The sequence below is a fragment of the Geotrypetes seraphini genome, chromosome 3 (assembly GCF_902459505.1).
Source record: "Geotrypetes seraphini chromosome 3, aGeoSer1.1, whole genome shotgun sequence".
Classification (NCBI taxonomy): Eukaryota; Metazoa; Chordata; class Amphibia; order Gymnophiona; family Dermophiidae; genus Geotrypetes; species Geotrypetes seraphini.
The window spans coordinates 124576871-124602381 of NC_047086.1; the positions used below are offsets into that span (position 1 = coordinate 124576871).

Sequence of the window (25511 nt, forward strand, 5' to 3'; positions counted from 1 at the left end):
GCCTTTGACAAGGTACCCCATGAGCGGCTTCTTAGGAAGCTGTGGAGCCACGGGGTGGAAGGGGACGTACACAGATGGCTTAAACACTGGTTGTCAGACAAAAAGCAACAGGTTGGAGTGAAGGGCCACTACTCGGACTGGCGGAAGGTCACGAGCGGTGTTCCCCAGGGGTCGGTGCTCGGACCGCTGCTGTTCAATCTAATATAATAAAACGCTAGGCCGCGCATGCGCACTTCCTATGTGTGCACCAGTTTTCCGTGAGCTGTAGCGACACATAGGAAGTGCGCATGCGCGGCATACGCTCTGTCCTGCTCCCTGTTGAAAGGCAGCGTCTCCCTTACAGTAACTTTGCCATTGCCGCCTCTCCGCTCTCTCTCTTCCTCCCCCCCCCTGAGGCGGATGTCGACCGCGGCAGCCAAACCCTGCTTTTAAGTTGGGCACTGTTTCTCCTATGGCGCGGTGGCCCGAGTCAGATGTCGGCTACTTCCTTCCCTCCCCCCAAACCCGGGCAGAGGCGCAGCCGACAAACCTACCTGGAGCCGGAAACAAAACGCCGAGGTCATCTCGCTGTGGGAGGGGCAGATGGGAGGGTCAATGGGGTCAGATGCACAGGGGCGGGGGCAGGGGAAGATGGAAACAGGCTGATCACCGGTTCTACTGCACAGGGGGGATGGGAGGGGGGTACAAATTTAAAGATGCTGCTCATTGGGTCTACTACACAGGGGATGGGAGGGAGGGAGGCAGGCTGGCTTCGGGGGTGGGGTTGGGTCAAAGTCTGGAAGGCAGTGAGGGGGACATAGGAAGGAGGCACTGGGGGCCACTAAGGACATAGGAAGTGGCACTGAGGGCACTAAGGACACAGGACAGAGGCACTAGGGGCACTAAGGACAGGAAAGGAGGCACTGGGGGCACTAAGGAAACAGGACGGATGCACTGGGGGCACTAAGGACACAGGACGGATGCACTGGGGGCACTAAGGACATGGGAAGGAGGCACTGGGGCCACTAAGGACATGGGAAGGAAGAACTGGGGTATTAAGGACATAGGAGGCACTGAGGGCATTAAGGACATAGGATGGGACAGTATGGACATAGGAAGGGGACCACTGAGAGACAGGCAGGCATGGCACAACAGAGAAATACAGAGACAGAAAGAAAGATAGACAGGGGGCCAGGGAGAGACACAGACAGAAAGAATGACAGACAGACACCATCCAAGGAGAAAGAGACAAAGAAAAAAAACAACCCCAAAATAGATGTCTACTCTAGCACCCATTAATGTAACGGGCTAAAATACTAGTGTATTCATAAACGACCTAGAAGCGGGGACGAAGTGTGAAGTTATAAAATTTGCGGATGACACCAAACTCTGCAGCAGGGTAGAACCACGGAAGAATGTGAAGACCTACAAAGGGACCTAAACAAACTGGAAGAGTGGGCAAGCAAATGGCAAATGCGCTTTAATATAGAGAAATGCAAGGTCATGCATTTAGGGAAAAAATCCCTGATGTTCAGCTTCAAAATGGGGGGATCAGTGCTAGGGGATAGTAACCTTGAAAAAGACTTGGGTGTGCTGGTAGATACTACAATGAAACCAACGGCACAATGTGCAGCAGCCTCCAAGAAAGCAAACAGAATGTTGGGTATTATTAAGAAGGGCATTACAACCAGGACGAAGGAAGTCATCATGCCGCTGTATCGTGCGATGGTTCTCCCGCATATGGAATACTTTGTCCAGTATTGGTCACCGTACCTCAAGGACATGGCGATACTTGAAAGGGTCCAGAGAAGAGCGACGAAAATGATAAAAGGTATGGAAAACCTTTCATACGCAGACAGGTTGGGAAGGCTGGGGCTCTTCTCCCTTGAAAAGAGGAGACTCAGAGGAGACATGATAGAGACTTTCAAGATCATGAAGGGCATAGAGAGGGTGGAAAGGGACAGATTCTTCAGATTATTGGGAACCACAAGCACAAGGGGGCACTCAGAGAATCTGAAAGGGGACAATTTTAGAACCAATGCTTGGAAGTTCTTTTTTACACAGAGGGTGGTGGACACCTGGAATGCGCTTCCGGAGGTTGTGATAGGACAGAGTACACTACGGGGGTTCAAGGAAGGATTGGATAAATTCCTGAACGATAGGGGGAATGAAGGATACAGATAGAGGTAGATATAGGTTTTAGACAGAGTATGGATAGAAGGATAAAAGGGGTTAGAGAAGGATCACATTACAGGTCATGGGCCTGATGGGCCCCCGCGGGTGCGGACTGCTGGGCACGATGGACCTCGGGTCTGACCCAGCGGAGGCAACTTCTTATGTTTTTATGTTCTTTCCATTAAAGGTTGATAAAATCTGAGAAGCCTTACAGTGGGGAACCTGAGGTTTCTTGTGTAACTCTAGACTGGAGGAGAGGCATCTTCCGCTGCAATGCGTTTGCATTATGCCCCATCACTGCTCGATTCATCTGAGCAAGATCTCTTCCCCTTAGACCAGTTTTTTTGTTTTTTGGGGTTTTTTTGGGGGGGATCAGGAGTTCCAAGGCCTTGGAGGACTGACTTGGTGCTGAGCCCGAAGCTCCTTCCCCTTCCTTCCACGTCCTGCGGCACATGGAATTCAGCTGCTCCGCAACTGGCAACTCTGCATGACTGACATAGGATCAGTGACTAGAAAGGCTTGGGGCATCCATCAGAGGCAGCCACTTACAAAAATGAGTGGTTTTGAAGCAGAAAAAAATGAGTTTAAAATCAGACTTATAAAAATCCAAGATGGTTGCCACAACAAATTTGTGCCAAAAACAGATCTTTGGAGCCCAATGAAAAAAAATAAAAATTAGCAATTTTAGGGTTTTAGAGGAGGGGGACCCAAGTACTAAATCCAGACCCCCCCCCAAGTACTAAATCAAGACTCCAACCCCCCTCCCCCTCTGATGTTCCCCCATAGGGAATAATAGGAGTACTCACTGTGACTTCTTGTGCTTGTTTGTCTGAATCAGCCTGGCTGCAGGGAAATGATTTTCACCTCAGAAATTGTTCAAACCTTAACCATCGAAGGAAATCTTCTGGCTGCCAACCGGCTGGACTCTGACCACTGACTCCCACCCCTGGGATTCCTCACGCAGTGATGGGGGGAGGGGGAGAAATTATGAAGCTGGCACCCTGATACCCCTAGGGTTCTTAGGGGCCACACAGTCTAATAAAATCAGCAGGTGTACTGCTCCCAGGGGAACAGATCCCAAGTTCCTGAAGGGACCCAGAGAAGGCTGGCTCCGCAGATACTCTGTGAGATTGGCCTGGGAGCAGCAGTCTTCCCATGGGGACTGCATCATTTCCCCGACGGAGTATGCCCAAACAGGGGACCTCTGAGCACCAAATCCACAAATAATTTCAAAAATCCAACAGAAAAAATACACAAAAATAATAAAGAAATACAGAGCAGAGCAAAATACGCCCGAGTTCGCTTGCAGAAGGAATAACTGAGGAGGGTGTTGTGCTCCACTGCAGAAGGGGAAGAGTTTCAAGTTCCTAAAGTGATATTCTTCTGCAGTTCATAGGAAATGTGAATTAATAGCTACAGTATAGACTCCTGTGTATCTGCTATAGGTATGTCATTGGGCTCTAGTGCTGCCCGATTCACGATTCGAATCGGTTCACCAATTCACTTTTGGGTGAATCGATTAAAAAAAAAATCGGCTTTCCGATTTGGCTGACCCTCCCCCCTTGCCCCTTAAAGCAGGAGCGGCAACACTGCTCTTGCTGGCCAGCCGCTGCCGCACCTGCTTTAGAGGGCAAGGGGGGAGGGTCAGCCGGTTAATGCTGGCATCCGGCTTCTCCCCCTTGGCCTCCCTGCACCGTTTACCTTATAGAAGCAGCCTGCAGACAAGATCGCGATGTTAGCAATCTTTGCAAACTGCTTCTGAGCTGATTCTTCTGCCGCGATCCTGCCTCTGACATCAGAGAAGGGGTGGGACCGCAGCAGAGGACACAACTCCGAAGCAGTTTGCAAAGATTTCTAACATCGTGATCTTGTCTGCAGGCTGCTTCTATAAGGTAAACGGTTCAGGGAGGCCAGGGGGGGGGGAAAACTGGACACCAGTGGGAGGTCAAGGGAACACGCAGGCCTTCCTGGGGGGGGGGGGGTGAGCAGTCCTTTGGGGTGGGGGGTGGAGCAGGCCTTCAGGTGGGACAGGCAGGCAGGCCTTCAGGGGTGAGATGCAGGCCTTTAAGGGGGGAGACAGGCCTTCAAAGGGAGACAGGCCTTCAAGGGGGGGATAGACCTTCGGGGGGGTTCATGCCTTCAATGGGGACAGGCCTTCAAGGGGGACAGGCAGGCAGGGCTTCAAGGGGGGACAGACTTTCAAGTTGGGGGGACAGGCCTTTGGGGAGACAGGCAGGCAGGCCTTCAGGGGGATGCAGGCCTTCAAGGGGGGACAGGCCTTCAGGGGGAGATGTAAGCCTTCAGGGGGGGCAGACCTTCAGGGGAGGGAGGCCCTGGTGTAGAAGTACACGGAGGGAGGGAGGGAAGGGGGGTTTCAAAGAGACGTGCATATGCCGGACTTGGGGGGGGAAGAAATAATGGGTCTAAAAATAGAGGAGAGGGAGAGAGATGATGGACAATGGGATTTAGGGAGAGAAGGAACAGAAAGGGAGAGAAGTTGGACAGAAGGATTAGTACGGAGGGGGGGATATAGATACTGGATAGGAGGGTAGTTGGGAAAAGAAAGGGAGAGATGGTGGACCCTGGGGTGGTGGGGAAGGAGGGAGAGATGCTGGATGAAAGGGTAGTTAAGAAAAGTTGGATCTGGGGAGGGAGACGAAAAAAGGAAAGATACCAGACCTCCTGGGGAGGGAAGGGAAACGGAAGGGGAGGACAGAGATGGCAGATGGATGGTTAGTACGTAGAAAGAAGAAAGAACGAGACCCTGGCAAGCAGGTTATCAGAAGACAACCAGAGCCTGGGACCAACAAGATTTGAATAATGACCAGACAACAAAAGGTAGAAAAACTAATTTCATTTTCTGTTTTGTGATTATAATATGTCAGATTTGAAAGGTGTATCCTGCCAGAGCTGGTGTTAGACCGCAAACGTGAGCTAGGATTTAACAGAGAGAGGAAAAGTCTTTTTTGTTTGTTTATTTTGTTTACACCACAGCGCCAGTGTGGTTAGGAGAAGACAAAGGGGGTGAAGAGGCTATATAATAAACCCACTAGGATGTTTGAAAAAACCACCCAATTGGGCAGGAAAGTTGAATCGAAAAACCAATTCAATAGGCTGAATCGAATCGAATCAATTTTTTTTTTTCCCTGAATCGGGCAGCACTACTGGGTTCTGTAATAAAACATTGGCTTGCACATATTCTGCTCTGAAGCATGTAAACTACAGGTACACTGGTGTCTTTAAATATAGTCTTTTACTACAGGAGAAGAGAAGTAAACAGCTTGGAAGGAGGAACAGTGGGCGTGAAAGTGCTCTCTTTCTTACTTCCTGCTATTGTCATGTTATAAATTACTAGCTCTGCTGTGCTGTTTCTTTCAATTTTGCCAGAGACAGATCTTTGAAATGGAGCATCTAGAAATGGAGCAAATAATGACAATGATGGTGCCCTGATTTACTGTTTTTTTCTTTTCTCATAGATGAGAATGAGAAAAAAACCTTAGTACACTTCTCCCTCTGTATTTGCGGGGGTTAAGTGTAGAGCCTACCCGCGAATAGGGAAAGTCGCAAATAATTTTTTGGGCCGGCTCTGACCCACCACCACCTCCCTCCTGCATCCCTGACCTTACCTGGTGGTCTAGTGGCGACGCTGGTCAGGAGCAATCTTCCTTTGCTCCTGCCTCGTGCAGAGCCGTCATCAAAATGGCTTCCGTGAGTTCCCGTTGTAGTCTCGGGAACTCACAGCAGCCATTTTGATGATGGCTCTGCACTGGGCAAGAGCATAGGAAGATCGCTCCTGCCCCATGTCACCACTAGACCACCAGGTAAGGTCCGGGGAGGTTCAGGCAGCCTGCATAAAGAAGAAAATAAAAAATCACGAATAACCATATTCGCGAGTAGGGAAACCGCGAATCCAGAGAAGAGCTGGATAAAAGGCCCCATTCATTCAGGTGAGACTCTGCTTAACTGAATGCTGGCGATTTAAAAATGGTAACTCGCTTCTAAGCAGACTTTAAAATCCTTAGTCACTGAACATTCTATCAAGTAGCAGGAGCATTTTGTGAGGTCTACTCAAACCATGTTTGTTGTTCCTTGGTGGAAGTACTCAGTAAGTGATTTCCATCATAGTAGTTTTTCTTGTAAAAATTCATCCAGAGTTTCAACTAGCTAGCTTGACTTCAGAAATAAGAGAAAAATAAAATCACTGGTAAAACAGGATGATTTACAGCTCTCTACTTTTTTCAGGTGTGGTAATTACTGGAGCATGGGGCAAGTTATTTTCCATCGTACTCCAGGCTGATGTTTCTGTTAATGAGACCAGCAGAACAAGTTTAACACTGTCTATTTATGTAAGATATCAGCTTTTATAAAGGATTAGAATCTAGCTTCCATCCCAAGGTGTGACATTAAATTTCATCTTCAGCTGCCAGCTACCATTTCATACCTAATACCTATTGACTTAGATCTTAAAGAAGGTCCATACACACTTTTTAAGGTGTGACATCTGTTTGCCTAATATACTGTATATATCAGCAACAAAGGGCAGAATTCACTAAACCTCCAAACCGCGCACGATCCGTTTCCTATTGCATGCCGGCCGACTGATTCAGTAAATCTGATAACCCTAGGAAAGGGTAGATGTGAATCGCTTGTTTACTCTTCCAAAAGTATTGGGACTAATGGTTATGCGATGAAGCTACTAAGTAGTAGATTTAAAACAAACCAGAGAAAATATTTCTTCACACAATGTGTAATTAAGCTCTGGAATTCATTGCCGGAGAATATGATGAAATCAGTTAGGTTAGCAGGGTTTAAAAAGGTTTGAATAATTTCCTAAAAGAGAAGTCCATAGGCCATTATTGAGATGGCTAGGGGAAATCCACTGCTTATTCCTAGGATAAACAGCATAAAAAGCACAGTTACTTACCGTAACAGGTGTTATCCAGGGACAGCAGGCAGATATTCTTAACACATGGGTGACGTCACCGACGGAGCCCTCGGTACGGACCTTTTAACTAGAAGTTTCTAGTTGGCCGCACCGCGCGTGCGCGAGTGCCTTCCCGCCCGACGGAGGAGTGCGTGGTCCCCAGTTAGGATAAGCCAGCTAAGAAGCCAACCCGGGGAGGTGGGTGGGACTTAAGAATATCTGCCTGCTGTCCCTGGATAACACCTGTTACGGTAAGTAACTGTGCTTTATCCCAGGACAAGCAGGCAGCATATTCTTAACACATGGGTGACCTCCAAGCTAACAAAGAGGGAGGAGGGATGGTTGGCCATTAGGAAAATAAATTTTGTAACACAGATTGGCCGAAGTGTCCATCCCGTCTGGAGAATGCATCCAGACAGTAGTGAGTAGTGAACGTGTGAACTGAGGACCAAGTGGCCGCCTTGCAGATTTCCTCGATGGGCGTGGAACGGAGGAAAGCCACAGAAGCAGCCATAGCTCGGACTCTGTGGGCCGTGACAGATCCTTCCAGTGAGAGACCGGCCCGAGCATAACAGAAGGCAATACAGGCAGCAAGCCAATTTGAAAGTGTCCGTTTGGAGACAGGACGGCCCAAACGGTTGGGATCGAAAGACAAAAAGAGCTGAGGGGATGTTCGGTGAGCTCTGGTACGATCAAGGTAGTAAGCAAGGGCACGCTTACAATCCAGCGTGTGCAACGCCTGTTCTCCAGGATGCGAGTGAGGCTTAGGGAAGAAGACGGGAAGCACAATGGACTGGTTGAGGTGAAAAGCTGAGACCACCTTGGGAAGGAATTTAGGGTGGGTACGCAGAACAACCTTGTCATGGTGAAAAACAGTGAACGGTGGGTCGGCAACCAGTGCATGCAGTTCGCTAACCCTCCTGGCAGAGGTGATGGCAATTAGGAAAAGCACCTTCCAGGTAAGAAGCCTGAATGAAGTTGTGGCAAGAGGCTCAAACGGAGGTTTCATAAGGGCAGAGAGAACCACATTCAGGTCCCAGACGACGGGAGGAGGCTTGAGAGGCGGTTTGATGTTGAAGAGCCCTCTCATAAATCTTGAAACCAGAGGATGAGCCGTGAGGGGTTTCCCGAGAATAGGCTCGTGAAACGCAGTGATGGCACTGAGGTGGACTCTGATGGAAGTGGTTTTGAGGCCAGCGTTGGACAGCGAGAGCAAATAGTCCAAGACAGTTTCCACCGCCAAAGAGGTGGGTTCTTGATGATGCCGGAGACACCACGAGGAGAATCTGGTCCACTTCTGATGGTAACATTGAAGAGTGGCCGGTTTCCTGGAGGCGTCCAAAATGAGGCGGACCGGTTGAGATAGATTCTCCGGAGAGGTCAGCCCGAGAGAAACCAAGCTGTCAGGTGGAGGGAAGACAGGTTGGGATGTAGTAGAGACTGATTCTGCTGTGTAAGTAGAGTAGGAAACACAGGAAGAGGAATGGGCTCCCTGGAGCTGAGTTGAAGCAGAAGGGAGAACCAGTGTTGACGAGGCCACCGAGGGGCGATGAGGATCATGGTGGCATTGTCCTTGCGGAGTTTGGACAAGGTCCGCAACATCAAAGGAAGTGGAGGGAAGGCATAGAGGAACCGATCCCTCCAGTCGAGCAGGAATGCATCCGGGGCCAGACGGTGAGGAGAGAAGAGTCTGGAACAGAATTGGGGCAGCTGATGGTTGTGAGGTGCTGCAAGAGGTCCACCTGCGGAGTGCCCCATCGAGCAAAGATGGAGAGTAGAGTCGGAGGGTCCAACGTCCACTCGTGAGGTTGAAGGATGCGGCTGAGATTGTCGGCCAGAGAGTTCTGTTCGCCCTGGATATAGACCGCCCTGAGAAAGAGATTGCGGTCCGTGGCCCAGGTCCAGATGCGCAGAGCCTCCAGACAAAGGGGGCGAGATCCGGTGCCGCCCTGCTTGTTTATGTAGTACATGGCGACTTGATTGTCTGTGCACAGGAGGAGGACTTGAGGACAGAGAAGATGCTGGAAAGCCTTGAGGGCGTAGAATATGGCTCTGAGTTCCAGGAAATTGATGTGATGACGACGCTCCTGTGGGGTCCAAAGTCCCTGGGTGCGTAGATCTCCCAGGTGAGCTCCCCACGCGTAGGGGGACGCATCTGTGGTGATGATCATAGAGTGGGGGGGCAGATGGAAAAGTAGACCCCTGGAAAGATTTGAGGAGTTCAACCACCATTGGAGAGATTGCTGAAGAGATGATGTCACAGAGATGGGATGAGAAAGAAGATCCGTAGTCTGTGACCACTGGTTGGCGAGCGTCCACTGAGGTGTACGAAGGTGGAGACGAGCCAGAGGAAGGACATGCACTGTCGAGGCCATGTGACCCAGGAGGACCATCATCTGTCGAGCAGGAATGGAGGGATGCATGAGTACCTGACGGCAGAGATGGAGCAGGGTCTGCTTGCGATCGGAGGGGAGAAAAGCCCTCATTAGCGTGGTGTCCAGAACTGCTCCAATGAATTGAAGTCGCTGGGTGGGAAGCAGATGCGACTTGGGGTAGTTGATCTCGAACCCCAGGAGGTGGAGGAGAGAGATGGTGTGATGAGTAGCCTGTAGCACAAGTGGAGACGTAGGTGCTTTCACCAACCAATCGTCCAAATAGGGGAACACCTGGAGGTTGTGAGACCTGAGGAAGGCCGCTACCACTATAAGGCACTTGGTGAAGACCCTGGGTGAGGAGGCGAGGCCGAACGGTAGCACCTTGTACTGATAGTGGTGGTGCAGTACCTGGAATCGCAGGTAGCGGCGAGAATGTTGATTGATGGAGATGTGAGTGTAGGCCTCTTTGAGGTCCAGGGAACATAGCCAGTCGTGTTGAGAAAGAAGAGGATAGAGCGTGGCAAGGGAGAGCATTCTGAACTTCTCCTTGACCAGACACTTGTTGAGGTCCCTGAGATCGAGAATGGGACGGAGGTCTCCCGTCTTTTTGGGTACCAGGAAGTAGCGGGAGTAGAATCCCTGCCCCCTTTGATCTGGAGGTACTTCTTCGATGGCATTGAGAAGGAGGAGGGATTGAACCTCCCTCAGGAGGAGGGGGGTTTGAGATGAGTTTGAAGCAGACTCTACGGGAAGGTTGTCCGGAGGCAGAGTCTGGAAGTTGAGAGAGTAGCCGTGGCGGATGATGTTGAGGACCCACTGGTCCGACGTGATGACTTCCCAACGGCTTGAGAAAATGGTGAGACGACCCCCGATAGGCTGTGGAAGAGGCAGCGAGGGTGGATGACTGGCTATGCCCTGGAGAGAAGAGTCAAAAGGGCTGAGATTGTTTAGCAGGCTGAGGAGGCTTGGAGGGTTGGGTGGCCTGAGACCGAGCCTGGGCATGGTGCTGCTGTTGACGGGGTCGCCGAGATTGTTGGGGAGGCGGATTGAGTGGCCTGGCTGAGAACCTCCGCTGGTAGGATGATTGAGGCCGATAGGGTCGAGCAGGCGGAGCCTTCTTTTTCGGCTTGATTAGGGTGTCCCACCTAGTCTCATGGGCGGAGAGTTTCTGGGTGGTGGAATCCAGTGACTCTCCAAAAAGCTCATCCCCGAGACAGGGGGCGTTGGCCAGGCGGTCCTGGTGGTTGATGTCCAGGTCGGAGACTCTGAGCCAGGCCAAGCGACGCATGGCTACAGCCATGGCAGAGGCCCGAGAGGTGAGCTCGAAGGAGTCGTAGATCGAGCGGACCATATACTTGCGCATTTGGAGAAGGCCAGATATGTGCTGCTGGAATAGCGGGACCTTGCGCTCAGGAAGGTACTTCTGGAGGGCAGACAGCTGTTGGACCAAGTGTTTGAGATAAAAGGAAAAATGGAAGGAATAGTTGTTTGCCCTGTTGGCAAGCATGGCATTTTGGTAAAGCCTCTTGCCAAACTTGTCCATGGTCTTACCTTCTCTGCCAGGAGGGGTAGAGGCATAGACACTGGAGCCCTGAGTCTTTTTTAAGGTGGATTCCACCAGAAGGGACTCATGGGGCAATTGAGATTTGTCGAATCCTGGAATAGGGATGACACGGTAAAGGTTGTCCAGTTTACGGGGAGCTCCCGGTACCGTGAGGGGATTTTCCAAATTTTTGTAGAATGTCTCCCGTAAGATGTCATGTACGGGAAGTTTGAGGAACTCTTTAGGAGGTTGCTCAAAGTCTAAGGCTTCTAAAAAGGCTTGGGACTTTTTGGAGTCAGATTCAAGGGGAAGTGACAGAGCAGCAGACATTTCCCTCAGAAATTTAGAAAAAGAGGACTGCTCAGGTTTAGAGGAGGCATCAGGCGCCGATGGTTCCTCATCAGATGAGGAGGGATCCTCCTCGGTACCGAGAGGAGTCTCCTCCCATAAATCCGGATCCCTGACCTCTGGTGCGTGTCGGGACACCGGGGTGGAGGGTGCGGTGTGGTGAGTTTTGGACAAAGATTTACCAGAGCGCACCGAAACGGCACCAGGGGAGGACGATCGGCGTCGTTCTCGGTCCCGAGAAGAGTGCCGTACCGCCTGGTGCCGAGCAGGATCCACTGTGGTTCGAGAATGAACCACAGGATCATCAGGAAGTTGTTGTGCCGAAAGGATCGGCATCGAGGTGTTTACCGGTACCGAAGGAGTGGACACCGGGGGCTCGGTGCGGGGCTCGGGCCGGTCTGGTACCGGAAGGAGCGGTGCCAGGATAGAGGGTAGCAGTTGTTCAAGCTGTTTCTTCAACTGCTCCTGAAGCTGAGTTTGTAGGATGGCCGAGATACGGTCATCCAGGGGTGGCATCGGAACCGCTTTCTTTTTCTTCGGTTCCTTGGATGCCGCTCCACGCCCCGGCGATGAGGAGGCCGATGACGAGGCACTCACCGTTATCGGGGCGGAGCGTTTACGGGACCGGTGCGATGCCGGTATGGACGGTGTCGTCACCGTAGCTGGAGGGCGCTCGAGGGAAGAGGAAGGCTTCTTAGCCGGCTTACCTGGCGCCAGTGGCGCCGATGCGGGATCGGTCGGTGTCGAGCTGGACGGTGCCGATTTCTGCGGTACCGCCGCTGAGGGTGATGAATCCATCGCCGACTCGGAGCCGAAGAGCAGGGTTTGCTGGATTCTTCGGTTTTTAAGAGTACGTTTTTGTAAAGTGGCACAGCGGGTGCAGGAATCTGCCCGATGCTCCGGACCCAGGCACTGCAAACACCAATTGTGTGGGTCAGAAACGGAGATCGGGCGTGCACACCGCTGGCACTTCTTAAAACCGACCTGCGGGGGCATGAAGGGGAAGATAGCCTCCGCAAAATCGAAGTCCGAGGCCTGTATAATGGCAACAGGCCCCGCCGGGGCAAAAACGAAAGAAACAATAAAAATCAAAGTTTTTTTTTTTTTTTTTTTGTAATTGAAAGAAAAAGGAAACCCGGAGGTAGAGGAAGAAAAAAAATATAACAAAAGCGCGAGCGGGAAGGCAAAAAGTGATTTCAACGGCCGTTGAAAAAATACACGCGTCTTCTTCGCTCCGCGGAAACGAAGAAACTGGGGACCACGCACTCCTCCGTCGGGCGGGAAGGCACTCGCGCACGCGCGGTGCGGCCAACTAGAAACTTCTAGTTAAAAGGTCCGTACCGAGGGCTCCGTCGGTGACGTCACCCATGTGTTAAGAATATGCTGCCTGCTTGTCCTGGGATAATCTATTTTACTACTTGGAATTTAGCTAGGTACTTGGGACCTGAGTTGGCCACTGTTGGAAACAGGATGCTAGGCTTGATGGAGCTTTGGTCTGTCCTAGTATGGTAATTCTTATGTTCGCACTAATGAGAATGACATTGAATCCCCACATCTCCTTGGTGTCGAGTCTGATGCTGATCAGTCCTGATGACCCTGCTCAGTAGTTGATGCCAAGGCAGATGGAGACCCATTCGATACTCAATGACTCCCAGTGTTGGATACAGGTCTCATAACCATTTGGACTGATGTTCTTGATGCTGATACCTATTCCAACATTGATAATTTGGAACTGGCTCCAAATATTTTCTGTTTTTGAATCTCTCTGGACCTCTATGGTCTTCTCTGCATAATTGCATATGAAAACAAAGAAGACAGTTTAGATGGTTATGATCTGGTCCCAAACACTGGATACACCAGGAATGAGTGTCAGAACAAAAGATGGTCTGACTGCACTGTGCAAAGCATTTAAAGCCACTGGGTACCTTCAATGACATGGAAGGAAAAACAGCCATGGCTCTGTGAAAAAAAAGGGACAGTCACTGATGAAAAAATAAGGGGAAAGTTCCTGGCCAATGCTAATAAAAAATACTTATAAACTGGCCAAAAGTAAAAAAATAAAAATAGGAAAGACAGGTAAAAAACATCACTTAAAGGCAGTTTAAAAGAAAAAAAATCCCACGAAGGAAGGCAGCAACATGCTGAAAAAAGTGACTTTAAACCAGGGGTGTCCAACCTTTTGGCTGAAATTTTTTTTTCTGGGGCCGCATAAACGCTACAGCAAGACAGAGGAGGGAGCCGGCAAGACGGTAAACACCCGTGGGGCAGCAGAGGAAAACACTGCATCGCCCTCGACCGGGGCCACACAAAATACTTCATGGGGCTGCAGGTTGGACACCCCTGCTTTAAACAATGAGGCTGACAGGAGACGCTAGCGATACATTTTCCTCTCACTGTGGATGAGAGAAGACTGCTGGTTTCATGCTCATGAATCAGGTGGAAAGGCATCCACGCATAAGTAGTGCTATATTACACTATCAGTGTCTGCATCAGGGCTCCATGAATGATGTCACCCACATGCGAGTATAATATGGCCTGCTTGTCCTCAAAGAAACCTGACCACAAAACAGCAGAAATTAGTTGCTGACTATGCCCCCAGAATGGCCACTAAATCGCCAGACATAGCTTTAGCAATTAGTACTTATATTCAGCAGCAGTAACTGGTTAAGTGCTGCTGAATATCAGCAGATAACCCTGCACAATTGATTTAACCAGGTAGGAGCCTAGTTAAATCACTTTGAATACCGACGCCTTAAAAATGAAATTAGAATGGCTGACTACTTGCTGTGATAAATACCTTTGCATTGATTCATAAGGTCTTCTGACAACTTTCCTACCAGGGTCACTCCAGACCATGGGAATCCTTTTCCTGCTGCAAAGGTGAGGCTGTCAAAGAGCAGATCAAGAAGAATGCTTTTCTTCAAATCTCCTTCTTCATCAAATTCATCCCACTTTAATGATGTCCTTAGAAACTGTCGTCCTGCTTCTTTCTGCAAAGAAATGAAATAAAGTAAAATATTTTGAGCAGCAACTTCTGATCATTTAAAATTAGAGATAATAGTTATCTTAGTTAGGACAAGATGCACAAAGCTCCAGCAACCCAGAAAAAACACCTGGTTGGAAGCAATTTCAATGTGCCAGGCTATGTTCAACATAAATATGTAGCATGCAAATCATATGAATACTATTGGTGCTGAGTAACCTGGTGAAAGGGGGGGGGGGAAGAATTGTGCCTGGCACCTGCGCACAAGAGCTTACCAGTAGGAACAGCTCTTCTGCACAGGCACAGTGCAGTTCCTGATCACTGTAGCTTATGGGCAAGTCTATTTTTGTTTGGACACAATATTAACGCAGCTGTTGTACATGTTTTATATGTGTATGTGACCCACGCCTAACAGCTGTGTTCTGACCATAGGCACGGACTTAAGAGTACCTGCTCATTATTCAGTGTATAGTAAACCACTTTGGATGAATCTCTTCATGGAAAAGCAGTTAATAAATCTAAATAAATAAAAACACTCACACAAAACAGGCACAAACAGCTACTGGCAGCTCCAGACCTGCTGGAAAATTTGAATACTAATGAGTTCCTTGTAATGCATTTGCATAGGGTTCTCGGTGGCTGCTGCCATGATTGGTAAAAGCCCCTGAGAACCTTTTTGTGCATCAGAGGCTGAGCTGCCTTGCAAGTAAGACTGGCTACAACCAGGGGCAAACCAGCTGCTGAAATGCTTGCTAAAAATACTAAAACTGTAAGTACAAATATGCCTGGGATTACTAATACTTATAGGTTTGGTGTTTTGTGTGCATTTCACCAGCTGGTTTGCACTTGACATATCCATATAGGTGAAACGCGGCCACGTCAGGCACATTTCTGTGTTTCTGTTGAGTATTTTTAATAAAGAACTTTAATTTGGATCTTGTTTGATCTGCTTCTTTGTTTTGCCATACAGTTCATAGCATACCTATAACTTTTAATGATACTACACAGAGGCTGCAAGTATGTTAAATCACAAAGGAATTAGAGCAGTGTTTCCCGTCAGTCCTGGAGTACCCCCTTGCCAGTTAGATTTTCTAGATATCCACAATGAATATGCATGAAAGAAATTTCATACAATGGAGGCAGTGTATGCAAATGAATCTCATGCATATTCATTGTGGATATCCTGAAAACCTGACTGTCAAGGGGGTACTCCAGGATCAACTTGGGAAACACTGGCTTTTCTTTAATGATGAAAGCTGACCACAGAAACCTACTGCAATCTTTGAAGGGATGAGTGAACACATGGATAAAGTTGAGCCAGATGATATTATGTATTTGGATTTTCAAAAGGCATTTGACAAAGTACCTCATGAAAGACTTCTGAGGAAATTAGAGAGTCATGGGAATAGAGGTAATGTCCTATTATAGATTAAGAACTGGTTGAAAGACAGAAAACAGAGAGTGAACATAAGAATAGCCTTACTGGATCAGACCAATGGTCCATCAAGCCCAGTAGCCTATTCTCATGGTAGCCAATCCAGATCACTAGTACCTGGCCAAAATCCAAGGAGTAGCAATATTCCATGCTACTGATCCAGGGCAAGCAGTGGCTTCCCCCATGGTCAATATTCTCAATGGAAAAGTGTAAATAATAGGGTTCCTCAGGGTCTGCTGGGACTGCTGCTTTTTAACATATTTATCAGTGATCTAGAGATGTGAATAACTAGTGAAATAATTAAATTTGCTGAAGACACAAAGTTGTTCATAGTTGTTAAAGTGTAAGAGGATTGTGAAAAAATTACAAGAGGACCTTGTGAAACTGGGAGACTGAACGTCAAAATGGCAGATGATGTTTAATGTGAGCAAGTGGAAAGTGATGCATGCGGGAAAGAGGAACCCGAAAGCACAGTTACTTACTGTAACAGGTGTTATCCAGGGACAGCAGGCAGCTATTCTCACATGTGGGTGACATCATCCACGGAGCCCGGATGCGGACAGCCTCGTAAGCAGGCTTGCTTGAAGAAACTCAGAAGTTTTGAGTCTGCCGCACCGTGCATACGCGAGTGCCTTCCTGCCCAGCCCAGGGCATGTCTCCTCAGTTCAGATAGCTAGCAAAGAAGCCAACACAGGGAGGTGGGTGGGTTGTGAGAATAGCTGCCTGCTGTCCCTGGATAACACCTGTTATGGTAAGTAACTGTGCTTTATCCCAGGACAAGCAGGCAGCCTATTCTCACATGTGGGTAACCTTCAAGCTAACCAGAATGGGATGGTGGGAATGTTGGCAATTCAGAAGAATAAATTTTGTAATACTGCCTGGCCAAAATGGCCATCCCATCTGCAGAAAACATCCAGACAATAATGAGAGGTGAAAGTATGAACCGAGGACCAGGTGGCAGCTTTGCAAATTTCCTCAATAGGAGTGGATCTGAGGAAAGCCACTGAAGCCGCCATGGATCTGACGTTGTGGGCTGTGATTCAACTCTGTAGATTCAGTCCAGCCTGAGCACAGCAGAAAGATATACAAGCAGCCATCCAGTTGGAGATGGTTCGCTTAGAAATTGGATGTCCAAACTTGTTTGGATTGAAGGAGACAAAAAGTTGAGGAGCAGATCTGTGTGATTTGGTGTGTTCTAAATAGAAGGCCAAAGCACACTTACAGTCCAGGATATGAAGAGCTGATTCTCCAAGATGAGAATGAGGCCTTGGAAGAAAATACTGGAAGTACAATGGATTGATTGAGATGAAATTCTGGAACCACTTTAGGTAAGAATTTAGGATGAGTACAAAGGACCACATTGTCAAGATTATCCAACCGGTGTACATCAGTGCTATCTGAACACTTGGAATTAAAGAACAAAATCTCAAGCTTGGAAAGCAAGTCGTTAGACTGTGATACCAGGCTGAAATCTGTGGAGGCACAATCCCTAGTCTGGATTAAAGACAGTGGAAATTTGCATTTCAAGTATGAAATGCTAGACAATACAGTCAGAATCTTAGGGTTATAAATTTCCCCAAAGTTGTGTCTATCTCTGCATTGGATATGTTTAAAAGGTATTTGAGAGAAATTTTGAAAGTACCCAAGACATCATATCCGCCTATGTCCAAAATTTATTACCTGCCTAATAAGGCTAAATCTCAGAGTCCTAACCAGCAGAATTTTTCTGCTGATAGTCTGGACTTGACTAATTTACTGGAGAGGTCGGAAATGGATGTCCAGGTACCGCAACATTACTTGTTTCTTTTGTTATTGATTCGGACAGGGAATGGTTGCTAAAACTTTTCTTCAGATATAGAGAGGTTTCCTTTATGACTTATAAAGTGAGAATGTACCCAGATATATCTAGGGCTACCCAGAAAAGGAGAAAACAGTTTTTGCTTTTAAGACCGCAGGCTTTGCAGTTAGGAGCGACTTTTGTCCTGCGTTACCCTTGCAAATGTGTATTAGTATATCAGCAGAATAGATATGTTTTTTACGAGCCGCAGCAATTATCTAAGTTTATTGTTTCTAAAGGTCAGATAACATCATCACCGTGAGGATTGAATCTAATAATTCTGCTCAAAATTTGATGAGGGCCTCCAGGGTTTTAAATTATAATTTTATCTTTACTACTTATTTCAAGTATTTTATTGATATACTCCCTGGTTTTCTAAAGATCTTCGTCAACACAGACTTTTAGAGTTCCAGCAAGTCATTGCTACTTTAGCACAACTCTGGTTACCCCTTCAGTCATCTTATGATGCCTTTGAACTTTCCTTGAGGGTCACTGCTTTCTCAGTAGCGATGCGCCGCCTTGCCTGGCTTCGCACCATTGATATGGATCCTAAACATTCAGGATCGTCTGGCCAATATTCCTTGTGAAGGCAATGACCTCTTTGATGAACTGATATAAGCCGCCACCAAGAAGTTAGCTGAGCATGAGAAATCTTTTGCTTCCATCGTCAGACCAAAGCCTAAGCCAGCTCCTTCCAAGCCTTCTCGACCTCTTCCATCCTATCAGAGGTGTTATACTCCGAGGGCAGCTCCTTACACTCGAGCACCCCCCAAAAAACTGTAACAACAGCAGAAGCAACAGAAAACTCATCGTTCTGCTGCACCAAAAGCTTCTCAGCCTTTTTGACTGCTCTCTCTCATCCTTCTGCTGCACCAAAGGCTTCTCAGCCTTTTTGACTGTCTCAAACAGAGCACAACCTCCACCGTTCTGCCTCTGTCCATTCCTCTTCCCATCAGAGGTTGCCTCCATTATTTTTACCATCGATGGGACACCATTACATCCGACCTCTGGGTGCTGTCAATAATCAGGGAAGGATACTCTCTTCATTTCACTCAGATTCCACCAGACTGCCCTTCTTCTTCAGGAAGCTCAAGCTCTGCTTCATCTCCTTGCAATCAAGGAAGTTCCCTTGGAACAGCAGAGCAGGGGGTTTTACTCCCGTTACTTTCTAGTCCCAAAGAAGACAGGCGATCTGCAGCCCATACTGGATCTCAGGGCTCTCAACAAATTTTGGGTCAAAGAAAAATTTTGCATGTTGTCCCTGGCATCCCTTTATCCCCTTCTGGATCAGAACGATTGGTTATGTTCTCTAGATCTTAAGGAGGCTTACACTCACATCCCCATTCATCCAGCCTCCCATCAGTACCTCAGATTTCAGGTGGGGAATCTGCATTTTCAGTTCAGAGTGCTATCCTTCGGCCTGGCATCATCTCCACAAGTGTTCACCAAGTGCCTAGTGGTGGTGGCAGCAGCTCTGTGGAACCATTGTCTTCACTTGTTCCCCTACCTGGACGACTGGCTCATCAAAGATTCAACATCTCAGGGGGTTATTGTAGCAACCCAATGGACTACGTGGTTCCTACAAAGCTTGGGATTCGAAATCAGCTTTCCCAAATCCCATCTTCAGCCCTCTCATCGGAGCTGTTCTGGGCACTGTCCAACTCAGAGCATTCCTTCCTCAGCAGCGTCTAGATGCTCTTCTTCAGCTTTGTCGCAAAGTGTCTTCCCTTTCATCACTCTCAGCGAGACACATGATGGTACTACTCGGTCACATTGCGTCGACCGTTCACATGACTCCTTTTGCCAGACTTCACCTCAGAATTCCTAAGTGGACCCTGGCATCTCGACTCACTCTCTCAACACATTACAGTCACGCCTTCGTTGAGACAGTCTCTCTAATGGTGGATGCTCTCTTCCAATCTTTCCAGAGGTTTACTGTTTCAGACATCCCCTCACTAGAAGGTTCTCATGACACATTCCTCGACCTATACTTGGAGGGCTCATCTCGATGGTCTCCGTACTCAGGGCCACTGTTCAGCATGGATCGTCAGTGTCACATCAATCTATTGGAACTCAGAGCGATCTTCAATGCTCTCAAAGTTTTTCAGCATCTTCTTCACGACCAGGTAGTCCTTATTCGGACAGACAATCAAGTTGCCATGTATTACGTCATCAAGCAGGGAAGGACAGGATCTCTCCCTCTTTGTCAGGAAGCTCAAAGGGTATGGGACTGGGCGATTCATCACAACACCTTCCTCAAAGCAGTCTACATTCAAGGAGAGAAAAACTGTCAGGCGGACAAATTGAGTCGTCTTCTGCAACCTCACGAATGGACACTCAATTCCTCGCCTCTCATCACATTTTTTCTCAGTAGGGAACTCCTCAAATAGATCTCTTTGCATCTCCCCACAACCACAAACTGCCTCAGTTCTGCACCAGGATATACTATCTTCATCGCCTCGAGGCAGATGCTTTCCTTCTGGAATGGATGAATCTGTTCCTATATGCGTTCCCTCCATTCCCTCTCATTCTCAAGACTCTTGTTAAGCTCAAGAATGATCATGCCACCATGATTCTAATAGCTCCTCGGTGGCCCAGGCAACCCAGATGTGGCGAGACCCGGAAAACAGTAACAATCATGACGCCAGCTGTGGTAGCCTAAGAGAACAAAGATGAAAATATTATAATGTCCTTGAATCACTCTATAGTATGGCTGCACCTTGAATACTGTGTGCAATTCTGGCCACCATATCTCAAAAAGATGTAGTGGAATTAGAAAAGGTACAAAGAGGGGCAACAAAAATGATAAAAGGGATGGGATGACTTCCCTATGAGAGAAGGCGAAAACGGCTAGGGCTCTTTAGCTTGGAGAAGAGATGACTCAGGGGTGATATGATAGAGGTCTATAAACTACTGAGTGGAGAAGAAAGGATAGATGTGAATCACTTGTTTACTCTTTCCAGAAATACTAGAGCTATACTAGACTAGGGGACGTGATGAAGCTACTAAGTAGTAGATGTTAAACAGACCTTAGAAATATTTCTTCACATAACATATAGACTCTGCAATTCATTGCTGGAGAATGTGGTGAAATCAGTTAGCTTAGCAGGGTTTAAAAAAGGTTTTGATAATTTCCTAAAAGAGAAGTCCATAGGTCATTATTGAGAAGGCCTGGGGAACAGTGGCGCAGTAAGGGGGGGCAGTTTACCCCAGGCGCTGTCTTGTTAAGGGTGTGGAACCCCCTTCTCCTCTCTGTCCCCTGCTCCTCTCCTTGCCACATGCATGCGCTTCCCCTGCACCTTTTTTACTTCTCCGGCGTGAGGTTGCTGCCCATGTGGGCATCGGCGCTTTCTCTGATGTCACTTTCAGGACCTGCGCCAACACCGATATGGGCATGCTGCTCATGCTGGAGAAGTTAAAAAGGTATGGGGAAAGGGAAGTGGGCACATGCGTGGCAGGGGGTGGAGGAGGGGCACCGCTCACCCTTACTATGCCACTGCTGGGGAAATCCACTGCTTATTTCTAGAATAAGCAGCATCAAATGTTTTACTACTTGGGATCTAGCTAGGTACATATTACTACATGCTCTTTATCTAACGGCAATCCGTAGATATCAGGCGTACTGAAGACAACAAACAGGGACTTGCAAAAGGCAAGGCCATTCAGGAACCAATTAATCTAGAACTTACATACAATCTTATTGTGAGTGCAGCCTAGAACAGAATAAACATGGGCCTAGGAAGGTACAGTCGGATTCTAGACTCCAAATAAATTTTATAGAATAGTCTGACCGAATTGACTGTTTTATTGGGAATCTTGCTGAAGGCAGTAGTAAGATGTGAATGCATGGACAGAAGACCACGTTGCAACTTTGCAAATTTTCTTAATGAGGGCTGATCTCAAATGGTCTACTGATTAGAGAGTGATATGAGGACAAAGATTCATCCCCGTCCCACAGTGAAGTGCATTTTCATACCTATCCTCTTACCATCTTCACAGTCTTAATTTTCTTCTTTGCATCTTCCCGCTCAAATCAGAAAGATGTTTTTATGTAATTTTATGGGCCTAAGGTATTGCAAGTAAACATTTTAAGCCTGTAGTGCATTTTTTTTCCCTAACTTTTATTTTTATTAAAAGAACATCAATAAAAGTACAACTTGTGAGGCATGCTGGGTTCTGCAATAGAAAGCCAAACATCAGCTCAATATCAGTGATATTTTAATCCAGACAATAATTTTAGTTCTAATTATTCATGTGTAAAACATATCAAGAACAATCCTGTAGGTAGACGTCTCTTGCCAGTCTGGCTCCTCCGGTCACTCTGGTCACTTCTAGCGAATCTGGCTCTTAGGCCACACTAATAGTTAGCATACATACATCCACCCACCTGAAGGTCGCCTTCAAAACTTAGGTAGCTCCCCCTGAGAAAGGACAAGGGAATCAATAACATTAATTTATTATTTCTATAGTGCTACCAGGCATATGCAGTGCTGTACATTGTACATGCAAGAGATAGTCCCTGCTCAGAAGAGCTTACAATCTAATTATGACAGACACACAGAGGGGGCTAAAAGGTGTTAGGGGACTATTAAGGGAATGACAAACAGATATGTTGGTTGGGTCAGTGTTTAAAAGCAGCTTCAAATAATTAGGTTTTTAGTCTGGCTTTGAATACTACCAGAGACGGAGCCTGACGTAGTGAGCCAAGCATGTTGTTCCAAGTTCATGACGCAGCAAGGTAGAAGGGATGGAGACGGGAGTTGGCATTAGAGGAAAAGGATACAGAGAGGAAGGACTTGTCTGATGAATGGAGTTCCAAGAGGAGAGTACAGGTTGTAACAAGAGAGGAGAGATACCGAGGAGCAGTAGAGAGAGTACATTTGAACGTCATCATATGTAGAGACGGACTTGGTGACCTGAAAAATAATGTGGTTATAACGAGCCTGGCAGAATGAGGTATGCAGCAGCATTCTGAACAGATTGAAGTGGAGAGATTTGGCCTAGTGGTAGTCCAGCGAGAAGCACATTGCAGTAATCCAGACGAGAGGTGACAAGGGTGTGGATGAGGGTTTTGACAGCATGCTCAGAAAGGAAAGGATAGATTTTAGCAATATTATAGAGAAATAAATGACAAGTTTTGGCAATCTGTTGGACATGAAAGACATGAGAAGAGAATGAGAGCGATGCCTCGGAGATGACCCTGAGGTTGCGAGCCATCAAGACGGGGAGGATAAGGGTGTTATCCACCTCTATAGAGAATGGGGGAAGGAGAGAGGCAGGTTTAGGAGGAAAGATAAGTTCAGTCTTGGCCATGTTTAATTTTAGATGGTGGCGAGACATCCAGGTAGCAATGTCAGGTAGGCAGGCCGAGACTTGAGCCTGGATTCCTGTAGAAATTTCAGGCATGGAGAGGTAGATTTGCGAGTCAACAGCATAAACATGGTACTGGAAACTGTGGGCTGAAATTAGAGCACTGAGAGAAGTGTAGATGGAGAACAGAAGAGGATCCAGGACAAATCCCTGAGGTATGCCAACTGAAAGTAGAAAGGCAGCAGAGAAGCAGTGGCATAGTGAAGGTGAATGGTGCCCAGGGCTGTGGCATCCCTCTCCTGCACGTGCCCCTTCCCCATACCTTTTTAACTTCGGCACAAGCAGCCACCAACTTACTGCCATCATCGGCTTCTGTGTTCTCTCTGACATCACTTCCTAGGTTTGGGTCCCAGAAGTGACATCAGAGAGAGTACCAAAGCCAACATAGGCAGCAAGTTGGTGGCTGCTTGTGCTGAAGTTAAAAAAGGTATGGAGAAAGGGAAGGTGCATACGCACAGCAAGGGAAGGGGGAGCAGAGAGGAGGAGGGGTGATGGCACCCTGAAAGGATCACCTCTCTCCCCTCACCCTTACTATGCTACTGCAGAGGAAGATCTTCCAGAGCTTACATTAAAAGTGCAACAGGAAAGATACCCCCCCCCCCACCCAACATGAATAACAAAGCCGAGGACAGCCCTCAGAAAATCACATGCAACTAACTTACACCCTTTTTTACAAAGCCATGTGACAACAGCACTAAAGCCCATTAATTCCCAATGGCTTTGGTACGATTACCACGGGCTGCCACAGTAATCATAGAAGAGGGCCTTACTATTTTTCTATCAGTCATTTCCATGAACATTTGAGGGACAGCATCGTGAATGGGGGTTGGGAACCACTGCCCTAGGACAGGGGTAGGCAATTCCAGTCCTCGAGAGCCGGAGTCAGGTCAGGTTTTCAGGATATCCACAATAAATATGAGATAGATTTGCATCTCAAGGAGGCAGTGCATGCAAATCCATCTCATACATATTAATTGTGGATATCCTGAAAACCTGACCTGGCTCCGGCTCTCGAGGACTGGAATTGCCTACCCATGCCCTAGGGCAGGGGTCCCCTAAGTCCCTCCTTGAGGGCCAAATCCAGTCGTGTTTTCAGGATTTCCTCAATGAATATGCATGAGATCTATGTGCATGCACTGCTTTCAATGCATATTCATTGGGTAAATCCTGAAAACTCGACTGGATTCAGCCCTCAAGGAGGGACTTTGGGGATCCTTGCCCCTAGGGTATGCCATTGCAAAAAGTTTGCCTTTTTGCAGATTAATATAGGTTCTGGGGATATTTGAGTGTGGAGAAGTTGAAGGGGGTAGTTTTTGGGAATAAGCCAATTTGTGAATGGTGGGACACTTGCAGGGAGATAGTTTGGTGGGACAGGGCAGTTTGTGTGGGGAAATAATTTTGGGGGTGGGGCAGATTTCAGAGTGGTCTTGCAATTGTGGGCTATAGGGTAGGTAGGATTACCATATGACTCCAGGAAAAGGAGGATGGATTGAGACATCTAGGTTTTACTTCCATTGAAAGCAATGGAATTAAGGAAGATAGAATGAGGCATCTGGGTTTTACTTCTACTGAAGGAAGTAAAACCCAGATGCCTCAATTCATCCTCCTTTTTCTCGAGACATATGGTAACACTAGGGCAGTTTGAGGGTGGGGGGGGGGTGGTGGAAAAGTAGGTATGAGTGTGTGAGAGGGGCAGGAGGACTCATTTCTCTGGTACAACTGGTTTGATTTGGTCCTTTACAAACTGTATGGAGTTTTTTTTTCCCCCCCCACAAGCCAATTTAATGGTGATTTCTATGCTCCAGAAGTCCTTCCATAGCAAAGACTTAGATTAGAACATAGTTTTCGAGGTGTGGGTGGAATCCCGAATACGATTTAGCCCGTTTGGAGCTCGTGGCATTCTACCAGTTTCCCTCCTGATGCCAAGTTTCCTCTCATTCCATTATATTTTGGAGAGTTATTTTGCCCCCAGACATTCCCGACTCTCTTTCTTTCCTCTATTGAGTTAGAAAGAAAGGGAAAACAAACAACAAAACCCGAAGATAAGGAATTCGTGCGTATTAAACTGTGGAGGGAGAGAGGAAAGGGCACCCTACTCTTTTATCCTTGCATGCCAAAATTAAAAATTAGGAAGAAGCCGAAGCCTTCATTCATTTCCAGAAAGAAGAACCCACAGTAGTTCGTTAGTTTTCGTTGTTTCGTTTGGAAGCAGACGATTACCTGCAGCTTCACAACTTGTTGCACCACTGCTACAGGCAGCCAGGACTCCATGAGCTCTAGGGGAAACGGTTGCTAAGGGGCGTGACTGATTGGTGACGAGACGACTGATTGGTGACGGGGCGTGACTGATTGGTGACGAGACGACTGATTGGTGACGAGGCGACTGATTGACAGCTGCTGCCGGTCCCACTTCCGACCCGCCTTCCAGTCAGTGGCGGGAAGATAGGTTTTCAGTTAGAGATGGCGCCGGTGTAAGGTGTTCAACTACGTACTTGTCAAAGGGATAATCAAACCTTGATGCCTATTATGAGGAGAGAGAGAC

At 47.6% G+C, this 25511-nt stretch overlaps 1 protein-coding gene across 1 annotated transcript in view; it reads right to left on the reverse strand.

Moving 5' to 3' along the window:
* Window positions 1-25268, reverse strand: part of C3H8orf74 (chromosome 3 C8orf74 homolog) — a 57847-nt gene extending 32579 nt beyond the window's left edge. The window contains exons 1-2 of the mRNA XM_033939624.1: window positions 25190-25268; window positions 14142-14334 (exon numbers count right to left, since the gene is read on the reverse strand). Of these exons, the coding sequence (XP_033795515.1) occupies window positions 14142-14334; window positions 25190-25240 (244 nt within the window). The 5' untranslated portion in view covers window positions 25241-25268. The remainder of the gene's footprint in view (window positions 1-14141; window positions 14335-25189) is intronic.
* Between the last annotated feature and the right edge of the window lie 243 nt (window positions 25269-25511).